At 46.4% G+C, this 13,781-nt stretch overlaps 2 protein-coding genes across 2 annotated transcripts in view; both read right to left on the bottom strand.

The window, feature by feature from the left end:
• NME5 (NME/NM23 family member 5) overlaps positions 1 to 13,781 on the bottom strand; it is a 130,413-nt gene that overhangs the window by 76,579 nt on the left and 40,053 nt on the right. The gene's annotated exons all lie outside the window — the stretch shown is intronic.
• Positions 5,198 to 13,781, bottom strand: part of LOC132572052 (collagen alpha-1(XXIII) chain-like) — a 66,278-nt gene continuing 57,694 nt past the window's right edge. Inside the window, exons 25-26 of the mRNA XM_060238839.1 lie at positions 7,786 to 7,824; positions 5,198 to 5,579 (exon numbers count right to left, since the gene is read on the bottom strand). Of these exons, the coding sequence (XP_060094822.1) occupies positions 5,526 to 5,579; positions 7,786 to 7,824 (93 nt within the window). The 3' untranslated portion in view covers positions 5,198 to 5,525. The remainder of the gene's footprint in view (positions 5,580 to 7,785; positions 7,825 to 13,781) is intronic.

The following is a 13,781-nucleotide window of genomic DNA, read 5'->3' as shown; positions in this document are numbered from 1 at the left end:
GTATACTATAGAAACTAGTAAGGATGGATGTTACCCTCCAAAAAGCAGGTTCTTACATTACTGAGATGCTCCATTTATTTTGAACCCAAGGAATACCTGAATTATACAGCTGCCTATTTTTCCAAATGAATGTATTCAAGGAGTGCTGTTGATTCAACATTTGAGACTACTCTGGAAGAGGAGGCACAGAATAAATATCAGTGTTGGTCAGCCTCAGTGATATCTTCCTGCATAATGAATGTTGTCAGATTATAGTTTTCAAATGGAACCATACAATGCAGCTTTCATTGCTGCAGCAAAGTTCAAATATTTCCTTTAAAAATAGTGAAGAATGAAGGTGAATATCTTAGATGTTGGCTGTTCTTGCTTTTCACCCAAATTAAGAACAGTTTGAAGCACTTAGAATGAAATCTTCTTAAATATAGTTTACATACTAAACTTCTTGATGCTTTGAAAATAAGCAATGTTCTCAAATGTGTAAAGCAATCTCTGCATTAATATTTTTTTTGAAAAATCAATGAAAGTCTTGTGGTGCCTTAAATACCAACAAATTTCTTGTGGTATACATTGTTGTTGCTTTTTAAAAAACTTTTTCAATACTGCCTTAGTTGTGCATGGTACAATCACATAAAAATAGATTCCTGCCCTAAGGGGCTTCTGGTCTAAAATTTAACATGAGGGAAACAACAAAAAGGGGAAGGGGGGCTGGAGATAGGAAGAACAGAGCAAGTTCATTATAGTCACATATTGTTAGGCTTAGCAGACAAACATCTAGACCCTAGTTCTAAACTACCATGGAAGTATATGCCACAATAAATGTTAGCCATACCACAAGATGAGGTGATGCTTTTTATAACAAACCAAGAACTCTGGAAATTACTATGTCTTTATAGTCTGCAGTGTTCTTATCTAATGGTGATGTATGGTAGCATAACTGCTTCCACATACAGACACAGGGTATTCTCCCCAAGTTCCCACACTGTAATGTGATGTATTTAGACAGTCACTATGTTAAACAAATTTAAAATGGCTAGTGTGGGGTCATTTTGTGAGCAGTATTCTTCAATTAGCACTCAAATGCATATAGTAGGTTTAACTGACACCTCCAATTAATTTGAATTAATCATATAAATCTATAACAAATGCAGAAAGGTTAAAATAAAGCTGCAAAGAATACATTCTGTCCACCTCCGGGCAGAAGATATAAGTAGCTCACTCATAGGGTTCTGTAACATTCCATGTAGGGCACCGCTGATGAGGAATATTAACAACGAATGCACCCTGCTGTGCAGACCATGACATGTGATGCCTTGAGTTTGGATGTCAGAAAAGCTGTTCACATATCACGTTTAGACAGTTATCTTGGGAAAGTGACTTATCTAACTTCCTAATCAACTTTGCAGGATTGGTACAATAATAAACTGAGATGACGCCATGCATTGTTCTATTTTGTTTTGTTTTGTTTGTACCTAAATCTTTTTCAGGCTCCTTAGAGAATGGAAATGATAAATATGCAGTTACACTATTAGAAACAATGGTGCAGAGTAATACATTTAATATTGACACACTGGTGGTATCTATAGGTGAGGAAATTACCTTTAATGAAGACCATGGGAAAAAAAACAAAGGGCATAAACATACAGATAAACTAGATACAGTTTACTAGCTTGCCAGTGGTGTGTTTTTAATGAATGTTTTGTAAAGATTTTAGTAATAATGAAATTCATCAAAATATTTCTTCTGGATTAATTTTTGTTGTGCTATGACTGGCAATCTTTAACAATTTAAAATGTTTTATTATTCCTGGTAGGGGGACATCTGGCTTTGTTCCTTAAAAAAAAATACCTTAGACCAGGGGTGTCAAACTTGTGGCCTGGAGGCTGAATCAGGCCCCCACAGGGCTCCTATCAGGCCTGTAAGCAACTCACCGTTGTCTGCTTTCTTCTCCCTCTCTTGCTTCCTTCTGCATCACAACTTGCTTTGCCAGGCTTGCTCAATCGCACAGGAGCTACAGAGCAAAGCTCCTCCCTTGGGGAGTAAGTGGGAGAAGGAGAGCTAGCTTTGCCAGGCTCTCTCAGTTGCACAGCAGAGCTACTGAGCCAAGCCTCTCTTCCTTCTGTTGGCTGAGGCTCAACAAGCCAGTGAGGTGGATTAGGGTGAGTGTGTGTTTTATAAAGTTTATATCTCCCCTACCTGGCATTACATTTTATGACACACATGGCCCGTCCTGATAAGGTGAAGATCCAGCCCTCATAACAATTGAATTCGGCACTCCTGGCTTAGCCTGTATTAGCCACAGGGCAGTTAGGAGATTAGATTTCATAAACAATGATCAAGACATATATGATTTTTTGGTGCTTTCCCTCCCAGTAGCTGCAATTGCAAAGCCAGCAAATCAGTCTTAAATTCCTCCAAGTTAAAACAGCTGTTCAGTAATTTGTACAAGTTGAGTTGGATAGCTTAGGCAAGCCCAATCTCATCAGATCTCAGAAGCTAAATGGGTCAACTCTGGCAAGTACTTGGATGGGGACTTTGGAATAGCAATAGTCAGGAGCTGGAGGGCAGGCTTTATGCAGCCACCTCTCTGAATATTCTCCAGGCCCTCAATAGAGGTAAGTCACCAGAGGTTGCCATGACTTCCAGGTGCATACACACATGCACATTTTTTAGAAAAAGAATTTGGCACAAAAGGTTTCTAAAGGGAAGATGTAAAAAGTTTGAAGAGCAGCTGGCAGATTGCAGGGTGACAACTTTCGAGGTAAGGCAACTCACACAAAATTCAAGAGCATGTGCATCACTTCTGTGAAGGGTAACCATGTTCCTAGCATTTTCAAATGGATGCAGTAAATGTGTGTATGAACCTCACAATCAACTATACTATAATCTGCTCCACAGCTTTCACACCACCATTAGTCCCAGACAAAATGGCACTAAATGTTAAGTATAGCAGTTCACTTTGCAGACGGGAGAAAGGGAGTTTGCTAGGCGATAAGACTGGAGGAAGCAGTGTGATGCAGAGGAAGACAAGTTGCTTTTACAATTTGTGGGCTAACAAGTGTTAATGGTATCATTCTTCCTAAGGTCTGTAAAAGAGTTACCTGCACATTGACTTTCAAAAAAACCTTGAAAGGTGGTCTCTTGAAATGGAAGATAAAAGCATTTCCCTATTTAACTTATCTTTCTGAATTCAGTGACATTCATCTTCATTTATACAACAGTTTAATCATTACAAAGCAAAATAGTTTCACATACACCTCAAAAGTAAAATAAAGCTATCATATATAACTCAAATTGTTGACAAATGAAGCAATGCTAGCTTTATAATTTCAGTTTTTCTTTGTGTAACTTGCATCTTCTGCCATGAAGACTTGTACACTGATTAAAGCATTGATAGCAGTTCATCTAGAAGGCTTTAATAAGCACTACTAATACAAATAGTATAGGTTATTGCTAAAGAGTCACAAGACAGCAGTTAAGAACACTTTTTGACTTGCACTCAATGAGAGCACCATGTCATCCCTACAGAAATGAGCACTGACTGGTAATGCAAACCAGCATTTTTGGAATATGCTTAAATCCTGGGGAAAGTGTGTGTAAAAAAGAACTAGGATGAAGCTAATTAGCACCGATGCCCCCCCCCACTTCTTAGGTTTTATTCAGACCATTATATACGTATTGGTTCTTGTAAATGTGGATATGCATCATAAAATTACTAAAAGATCTTGGTTCACACATCACAAGGCACAAATGCTTCATTGATGCTGCAACATAAACCAGTTAGTCAGCTTTGCCTGGTCAGTTTTGCAGCTCCTGAGCTATGGCTGGTGGCTCCTAACTTGAAGAGAGCTTTTAACAGCTGTGAGACAAAGAAGAGTTCAGAATATACAGCTGCTCCTATTACAGTGATGCAACATGCAGTGTCTGTTGAACTTCTCCCTTGTCCTGCAGCTCTTAAAAGCATTGGTTCACTTTGAAGCTAGATGTTAGCAATTTGGCTTCCAATAAAACTCTCCTTTTCACTCTCATACAAGTAAGATACTCTTAGCATGTTCTGTAGCACTTCTGTCATATGAGCTTATAGGGGTTAGAGTGAATTAGGACGTAGGAGACCTAAACTGAATTCCCACTCAGCTGTGACTATATCTTATTGACCTGTGACAGTCATTCTTAATTTACTTCACTGTACAGCTGCATGGATAAAATGGAGGTGAGAAGTATGTACACTGCCCTGAGCTCCTCATGGGCAGATATGACTGTTGGATGCTGAAGCTCTCCAATGGCATCCCAATCCTCATTCATATACATTCCTTATATATCTCAAATCATAATCCCTATATCTACTTCTTGGGAAGTCAAGAAACATATTGGTTAACATGGTTTTGACAACAGAACACCTTCCACATTTAATGGAAACTGGATAAATCGATACCAGAGTTTGAAGCCAGCATGGCCTGTTAGAAGACATCAGTAAACATTGAGGATATATACTATAAATAGAGAAGCCAATTTGTTCTAGGAGTGCACAATATTATATAGGTCCAGTCATCGATGAAAATGGGGCAATTCTATGCAAAATGAAACTGCCATCTCAATAGAGGCTGCTTATGAATGTGCTTAAGTGCTTGAAATGAGTAAGACAGAACTCAATGATAGCCTAGCCAATTATGGCCCATATACAGGACAATGTTTCAGTGTAACCATCCTGCCTTGTTCACACTCATAATCCACTGGAACTAGCTGAATTTTTGTGAGATAGCAGAGAAGTTCCATGATTTACACATCAGTCATATTTGGACTGATGTATGCATGTAGGTGTTTAAAAGATGGGTGCATGTTGTTATATTTTGCTGAAGGAACCACCATTACATCATTGGCAAAAAAATGCAACTTTGCTCTGGAGAACTGCAAGTCGGAGAGCACTTTCCATGGCCATTTGAATCACCAGTACTACTTAGTAAACTGTTAATTTTACCATAGGTAGCTCTACTTGGGACATGCTTACAAAATAAATTCAAATACTACTACTCAAACTATTTGAGGTATGAGTTTGGCTGTTATTGTGGCAGTAGGGGAGAAAGGTAGAAATGGGGATCCAGTTGCTCAGCATTGATGTAGCAAGCCTGGCATATTCAGGGAATGAAGTCCTGCACTTCACACAGGAACCCCTCCCAGGTTTGCAAATGCAAACTATAGAGCTTTATGCAGAATTTGTGTTATGCTCTAATCTGTAAATGGAGATGAATATTATACAGTTTCCTTTGTTGGAAAAAGTTGTTTGGCAAGCGAGTTTTCCACCTCTGTGAGAATTCTGCAAAAGAATCTTTCAACCTTTAGTCTCAAATTGTAGAAAGCTTGACTGAGGGTCTCCACCTCCTAGAGATAAAGTTTCTTCATAGGAGAAACATCCACAGAAAGTTGAGTCAGTCATAGTGTGCATGTAGCAGCATGCCTGGTTATACTTGTGTGATCTTTGCAGGTTGGAAGTTCCTCCTGCACTCATCCAGAGGCCACAGTTTTTTTCATTTCTAGGGCTGCATCTTTTTTTTCTTTTTTGTTTTTTCTTCCTTTTGCATCTGCGTCTATGTGCAACAGAATCGCATCGTTGAAAGCCAGAGATCGGAAGAGAAAAGTCCCTTCTCCATGCAATAAGGCACACTAGGCAAATTTTCTCAGTGCTGTTAGTTCACACAGTAGCATTAGCAGCGAACAACATTAATTCTCAACTACTTCAGCATGTCCAGTTATAAAACTCCAGATGGTGTGTATGCGTGTCCTATGGGTCCCGGAAATGTTTATATTTTAAAAATCCATATGGGACAGCATCCAATATATAAAAAAAATCAATATATTACTGTTGAAGGCTTATTGTTTTTGTGACTTTTCTCCTCTTTTTTTTGTATAAAATTAGAAAAGGTCAAAATATATCACACTATTATTTACAGAGTTCATGCTTGTAGGATCACTGAAAAAGAACACAAACATGTTTTAAAATACAGGCACAGCATGCGTCTTGTCATATACTGTGAAACAGCCGAACTTCGTTAACATGCTTGCAATTCAAATCATCTTGAAGATTATGTATATTTACAGGTTTCACTAACACAAGTCACATTCTGTTCATGCTCTAGCTTGACAGCATTTGTAACTGTTTAGTGGCACCACTAATTATTACTGCGGCTTTCTTGTCATGTACTGCATGGTTTACCTTCAGTAATATTTCCTGAATGTCTTTAGACTGGAATAATCAAACTAGATGGTTTGTTTTACACGGGCATTGACAGTCCTCCAATCAGTTTTAGACAGCTGTCCTCTCTATGATGTCTAGGTACACAAGTAGATATTATTGCATATTGCCCTTCTCTGTCTATTGGATTTATATCCCGCCCTCCACTCCGAAGAGTCTCAGAGCGGCTCACAATCTCCTTTACCTTCCTCCCCCACAACAGACACCCTGTGAGGTGGGTGGGGCTGGAGAGGGTTCTCACAGCAGCTGCCCTTTCAAGGACAACTTCTGCCAGAGCTATGGCTGACCCAAGGCCATGCTAGCAGGTGCAAGTGGAGGAGTGGGGAATCAAACCCAGTTCTCCCGGATAAGAGTCCGCACACTTAACCACTACACCAAACTCTGTCTATATTGCCTTGACACTACTGTACTACAGGAAAGCTACAGAAACTTTTGTAGAACACCATGGATGAACGTATACAGAGGTCCAATATTTAAGAAACAGGAGTTGGAAAGTGTGTGAAAATTTCTCAGGCAACCAGGCCATCTTTTCCGGATTTGCTGCGTTGAAATGTGTGTGTCTGTTTGTGTTCCCTCCAATTCATAGTAAGGGCAATCAGAGATTTCATTTGCCTTCAAATCACAAAGTTCAGTTGGATTGGTTATGCACTATTACAATGCCATCATACAGACAACTGGCTGGGATCACACAATTAGAAGCAAGCAGACCTGACATTAGAAAGGTAGGGCTAAATTATTTATTCTTCAAATGCACATATTTATTAGCAGTTTTAAGGGCACACACTGCTTAATAAAACCTTTTTAATTTCCTGGTGTTTGTTTTTTTATTCTCATGTTTCTTTATTGGATATTTTTTTCTTGTTCCTTTTCTGTTCTGTTCTCTATATTTGATACTTTCTGGGAAGTGTGTGTATGTGTATATATAGGGGGAAGAACACAGTGGGAATATGACAGCAAGCACAAAAAAAGGATTAAAATGAGAAATGGAGGGGGGATTTTGCATCCCAAAAGTCCCCTTTCCCCCCAAGTCCCTCAGATGCTTAGAAATGAAAATTTTCAGTGCTGAAATCACAATATCTGGCTGAGTGTAAAGTAAGTGATGGGAGGCGGGGAGTGCAAAGCAGTCTAAATTCTCTCCCATCTGTTGTTTCTTTATTGGGAATCATTTTCAGTTCTTTACATCTCCTGCTGGGTGCGACAGACAGTGTTCAAAGATGTGGACCTGCTGCCATCTTGTGTACACCCATCCTAAGCTGTCCTAACTTGAAATTTGTTGTAAAATTACAATAAAAGATTAGAAAATGAAGACAACATGCAAATTCAGCATGAAAACTGAATAGAATCATAGAGTTGGAAGGGACCTCCAGGGTCATCTAGTCCAACCCCCTGCACAATGCAGGAAACTCACAAACACCTCCCCCTAAATTCACAGGACCTTTTCTGAAGGAAACCCAGATTTCTATGCTGTTATGTAGGAGGATTGGACGAGAACTGTTGTTATTCTTGCTGACCAAGAAACCAATATCAGTGTGAAAACGTACCTTGTGCCAACATCCTGGTACTGGTAATCCATCTGGTCCCTACAAAAAATAATGAACAATTTTGTATGCTACTGGAAGACAGTTAAATATATCATAAAAAAATCCACCACATTCTTTTGTGATGAACTGGCAAGATCTACAACTGTAATGCTAACTGATATTAATGTGTATGCAATAAAAAAGTACTACGCTTGTGCAAAAGTAGATATGTACAATTGACAAAGAACATTATATATGCATATTTTACAGAAACAAGTTAATTACTGGAGTTTACTAACAACTCCTTTTAAAACCTAAAAGCTTGCTGAATTCTAATGGGTTTAACTGCTGGACTCAGTTTATGCAGTAGTAACATTTTGATGAAGAAAGATAACAGTTATACACTATGCCAATTTAGCCATATTTCGTGGTCTCTAAGACAGTATTCTCTAAGCTTGAATCCAGAAGCTGCAAGTTCCTAAAAGTGGAAAGTACAGTGAAAATAGTTAGGATAGTCAGTCTTCATGACCCAGCCTAGGTAAACCATGCATACCGTTCTCCTATGGCCACAGTCTATAGCTATCTATTTATTTACTTCATTTATAGCTCACTTTTCTCCCCAGTGGGATCCCCTCTGAGCAAAAACAGGTTTCCTACCTGTAACTGATGATCTTCGAGTGGTCATCTGTGCATTCACACTGATGGGAGTAGGCGCCGGCGCCGATCTCCGTTGGTAAACTTCAAAGCTACGGATTTCCGCGCCACAGTCCCAGTGCGCATGCCCAGCAGCCCCACTGCGCATGCGCACCAGGACGGCAGCGGACATCCCGCCAGTTCCTTCTGGCCGCCGCGGTAGCCCCCAGGAGGGACCGTTCGCAGCGGGGAAGGCGGGCGGGTAGTGTGAATGCACAGATGACCACTCGAAGATCATCAGTTACAGGTAGGAAACCTGTTTATCTTCTTCGTGGCCTCTGTGCATCACACTGATGGGAGATTAACAAGCTCAAGGCCTACCTGGCGGAGGGTGCAACGGTCCATCAGGAAGAAACCGACTGCAGTACTGCCCGGCCCACAGAAGAAGCTTGTCGACACCGCAAGTCCAGGGCATAGTGCACCACGAAGGTGTGTGCCGAGGACCACGTGGCGGCCCTGCAGATGTCCTGCAGCGGAACTCCCTTCATAAACGCCTCCGAGGTAGCAATCGCCCGTGTCGAGTGGGCCCGCAGGGGACCCGGGAGAGGCGTCTTCCGAAGTAGATAGCACAGGCGTATGGTCCCTGTGGTCCATTTCGACAAGCGTTGCGAAGATATGCGCTGTCCCATGGAGGATGCAGCATAGGACCCAAAAAGTCTCGGGTCCTTACGTGAGGGCCCTGTACGATGCAGATAGAAGGAAAGGGCCCTCTTCACATCAAGTGCATGGAGACGGCGTTCGGAGTCATTAGCCGGCGAGGGAAAATAGACCGGCAGAAAAATGTCCGTGTTAAGGTGAAAGGGTGAGATCACCTTAGGCAAGAAGGTGATGTCAGGTCTCAGCAACACCCCCTCAGCAGAGAAAATCAGGTACGGGGAATCACACCTCAAGGCCGCCAACTCTCCCACCCGCCTGGCGGAGGTGATTGCCACCAGGAAGGCCGTCTTCCACGCCAAGAGGTGAGCCGAGCAGGTAGCCATCGGTTCAAAGGGCTTGCCCGACAAAGCCTTCAGGACCAAGGGAAGGTCCCAAGCTGGGGTAGGCGTCCGCACCGCTGGGTACAGCCGTGCCATACCCCTAAGGAACCTCTTAACATCAGGATGAGTGAAGGGCGAGTGGCCATCAATCCTCACATGTTCAGATGAGATGGCAGCTAGGTAGACCCGCACCGAAGACGGTGCGAGACCTTTGTCCAGTAGTGAAAGGAGAAAATCAAGTATTACCGGCAACCCTGCAGACCTAGGGTCTGCCGAACCATCCAGTGCGAAGTCCGCAAACTTGGCCCACTTGAAGGCGTAGGATCGCCTCGTCGAGGATTTCCTGCAGTTCAGCAGTACGGACTGCACCCTGTCCGAGAATCCAGAGGCTCCAAGCGCCACGCTGTAAGACGCAGATGGGGGACGTCGTGGTGAAAGATCCGCCCTTGATGTGAGAGCAGGAGGTTCTGGACCTGTGGAAACTGGTAGTAGACCCCGTTTGACAGGCGCAGGGCCAGGGGGAACCACTGCTGCCTGGGCCACCACGGCGTCACCAGCACCCCTCGCGGGCGTTCCCGCAGGAGCTTCTGCACCACCTTGGTCAGGAGTGGGATGGGGGGAAAAAGGTACACTGAGTGGTACCTCCACGGCACCAGCAGGCCATCCCCCAACGCCGGGGGATCCACACCGCCCCTGCAACAGAACAGGGCGCACTTCTTGTTGTGCCGGGTGGCAAAAACGTCCAGTTCCGGGGTCCCCCAGCTCAGGAAGACCGGTCTCAGAAAGTCCCAGTTGAGTTCCCACTCGTGAAGTGGGGCACCCCCCCGGCTGAGGAAGTCCGCCTGTACGTTCCAGTCTCCCGGAAGGTGGGTTGCCAGCAAGAAGATCCCCAGGGAGCTGCACAGCTCCCAGATTGAAATAGCTAGGTAACACAGTCTGCGGGATACCGTCCCGCCTTGCCTGTTGATATACGCCATTGCTGTTGTATTGTCCGTCATCACTGCGACCGACCTGCCCTTCAGTAGCGGCATGAACGAGCGGATGGCATGGAAGATGGCCAGCAATTCTAGGAAGTTTATGTGCTGGCGCGCTTGGAGACTTGGCCAGCGGTCTCCCACACACAGGCCCCCCAGGTGGGCCCCCCAGCCCCACAGAGAGGCATCCATGGTGAGGGTGAGGTCCGGCTCCGGTCTGTGGAAGGGTGCCCCCTCCATCAAGCGACTTTTCAGCCCCCATCAATCGAGGGACGACAGCACCTCCCTCGGCACCGTTAGCAGTCTGGAAGGCGCCTCGATATTGCAGCGGAAGCTCCTGAGGAACCAGAGCTGCAGGGGACGCATGTGCAGCCGTGCAAAGATGATGACGGATGTTGTCGCCGCCATCAGTCCCAGGAGACGCTGCAGCCACCGAGCCGAGACCGTCGGGTTCCGTAGAAGAGCCGAGACCATCATGACTATGGCGTCTGCCCGGTCTGCAGGGAGAAACGCTCTGCAGACTCGAGTGTCTATGATTGCCCCTATAAACTGCACCCGTTGGGATGGGTGCAAATGGGACTTCTTCTCATTGATCTGCAGTCCCAGATCCCTCACCAAGTCCAGGGTGATGGAGATGTGCCGCAACAGTTCCGCTCTTGATTGTGCCACCAGCAGCCAATCGTCTATGTACGGGAAAAGTACAATGCCTCGCAAGCGTAGGTGGGCGGCTATGACCACCATGGTCTTGGTAAACACCCTCGGGGCCGTACATAGCCCAAAGGGGAGCGCACGGTATTGGAAGTGGTCGCCTCCCACTGTGAAACGCAGGAACTTCCGATGACGAGGACGGATGGAGATGTGGAAGTATGCGTCCTTCAGATCTAACGTCGCCATCCAGTCCCCTTGCCCTAGAAGAGGAAGAATGTGGGGGAGCGAGGTCATCCGGAACTTGTCGCACCTCACAAAGACGTTCAAAGCTCTCAGGTCCATGATAGGCCGGAGGCCCCCATCCCGCTTGGGGACCGCAAAATAGCGGGAGTAGAAGCCTTGGCCCCTCTGGTTCTCTGGGACCGGCTCGATCGCCTGCTTGTGGAGGAGGGAGTGGACTTCGTCCCGAAGGGTCTGCGATGGTGCGGTGGAGACGAACGTCGGGGTAGGAGGGGAATGGTAGAACTCTATTCCGTAACCCCGTCGGATTATGGATAAAACCCAAAGGTCCGAGGTAATAAGGGACCAGGCAGGAAAGAACTTGGAGAGGCGGGTAGCCTGGTGGTCCCTTAGGTTGCTTGCAAGAGGGGAGTCAAAGACCCTGCTTGTGCTGCTTCGCACCTTTCTGGCGGGAAGTTTGGGTGGAAGGCGGGGAGTACTTTGGCTTGCCTTGGTAGGGTGGCCTCGTAAACGACGTCTGTTTCGTATGCCATTGTCTATCTGGAGACTTGGAGAAAGACTTCTTCTGCCAAGTCTTAGGCCACTGCTTCTTGGTCTGGGTGCGTGACCCAGAGACCCCCAGGTTTCTTGATGTCTTGATACTCTTATCAAGTTCCTGGAGGACTGAGTCCGTGGTTGAACTGAACAGGCTAGTGCCGTCGAATGGAAGATCTTCTACATACGCCTGCGTATCCGGTTGAAGCGCTGTAGACCTCAGCCAGGAATGCTTTCTCAGGGATACGGCGGTAGTTAGAGCCTTAGCACACGTGTCCCCAGAATGCTTTGCGGCGTTTAGCTGCTGCTTAGCTAAAATCATGCCCTCCCTCTGAAGTTTCTTGAGGGCCACCTTGCTCTGCTCCGGGATGGAGCCCAGAATGGTGGAGACTTGGTCCCATAGCGCGTATTGATACCTGCCGAAGCAGGCCGCGTAGTTTGCTATTTTCATGCCCAGAGAGCCATTAGAATAAAGTCTCCTGCCCAGGGCATCCAACTTCCTGCCCTCCTTGTCGGGTGGCGTGGAATGCGTCTTCTTAGCCTTCGACGAAGAAGACACTACCACCGAGTTCGGCTTTGGGTGGACGTACAGGAACTCAGCTGAGGCCTCTTGGATTCTGTACATATGATCCAGCCTGCGAGAGGAGACAGGCGTGGATGCAGGCTTGTCCCAGGAGGACTTAGCGGTCTGCAACATGACATTCGTGAGGGGTAGGGCCACTGCCGTAGAAGTGTCCTGCTGTACAATGTCAAAGACCGTGTCTGTCACTACCGGCTGAGGCTGGATCGTGGGTAGTGAGAGTGTTTGGGCCATTCTTTTGATGAGGTCCCCGTAGGATTTTAGATCCTCTGAAGGAGAGATGGGCTGTTCCTCCGAAGTCTTCACCGGTGGGGACGGTTCACCCCAAGAAGAAGCCTCTCTTTCCGGGGAGGAACCATCAAACGACCGAGGCGAGGACTCCGGGGAGTCAGAAAGCTCCGGTGTATGCCGAAGGGTCGGGGCTCGCTGCACAGCATCGGCCTTCAGGGGAGGGGTGCGTTGCTCTCGCTCCTCTTGGCGCGTTGGCTTTTCCTCTTCTGGAGGCTTCGATGCCGATGCCGACGGGGTATTCCGTTGGGTCCGATAGGAGGTTTGGGACCAATATGATGTAGCCGAGGTCTGGTCCCAGTCCTTCTGTCGTTGAGTGAGCCAAGGGAAAGGTGGGTAGGCCCCGTACAGGTATTGCCACTGCCTCTGGTCCCAGGGAATCTGCGTGGCGGAAAGGCGAGGCGAGCGATCTTCCTCCCGGTAGCGAGGAGAGTGGCTACTGGAGGATCGGTCCCGATGCTGGTCTCGATGCCGAACGGAAGGACTTCGAGCCCGGGATGTTGACCGGTGCCGTGGACTTTCTTCGGTACCGGTGCGCTGCGCTGGCTCGATCTCCGAATCCGATGAGATCACTAATTGGGTCGACATCGACGCCAGTTGGGAGCTCTGCCTGCGAATCGGTGAGGCGAAGAGCTTCAGGGGCGGAACGACCGGCGCGGTCGGGTCCGATGGGGATGCAGGGGATGACTGAGACGCCGACTGACTAAGGTGCGATTTCTCAGACTTCTTATGCTTCTTCCCCTTCTCCGAAGGCATCCCTTTGTCCTATTTCTGCCTCTTAGCTGGCACTGAGGACTCAGAAGTCACCGCCGAGCCCGAGCGCTTCCGCGAGTGATCAGCATCGATAGGCTGATCGGTATCGGTGGGCTTCGGTGTCGACTGGTCCGTCTGACCTGTCGGAGGCTCAGCCTGGTCGGCGCGGGGAGAAAGCGCGCGTTCCATGAGGGCCGCTGCGAGACGCGCCGCTCTGTTCCTTCTCGTCTGCCGTGAAAACTTGGCACAGTGCTGACAGGAATCAGTCTTATGCCTCTCTCCCAGGCACAGCAAGCACAAAGAGTGTCCGTCAGGTGGGGCGATTTTGCT

Source organism: Heteronotia binoei, chromosome 5, assembly GCF_032191835.1.
Source record: "Heteronotia binoei isolate CCM8104 ecotype False Entrance Well chromosome 5, APGP_CSIRO_Hbin_v1, whole genome shotgun sequence".
Taxonomy (NCBI): domain Eukaryota; kingdom Metazoa; phylum Chordata; class Lepidosauria; order Squamata; family Gekkonidae; genus Heteronotia; species Heteronotia binoei.
The sequence above is the reverse complement of the archived record's forward strand: the minus strand, read 5'-3'. Positions and strand labels throughout refer to the sequence as shown.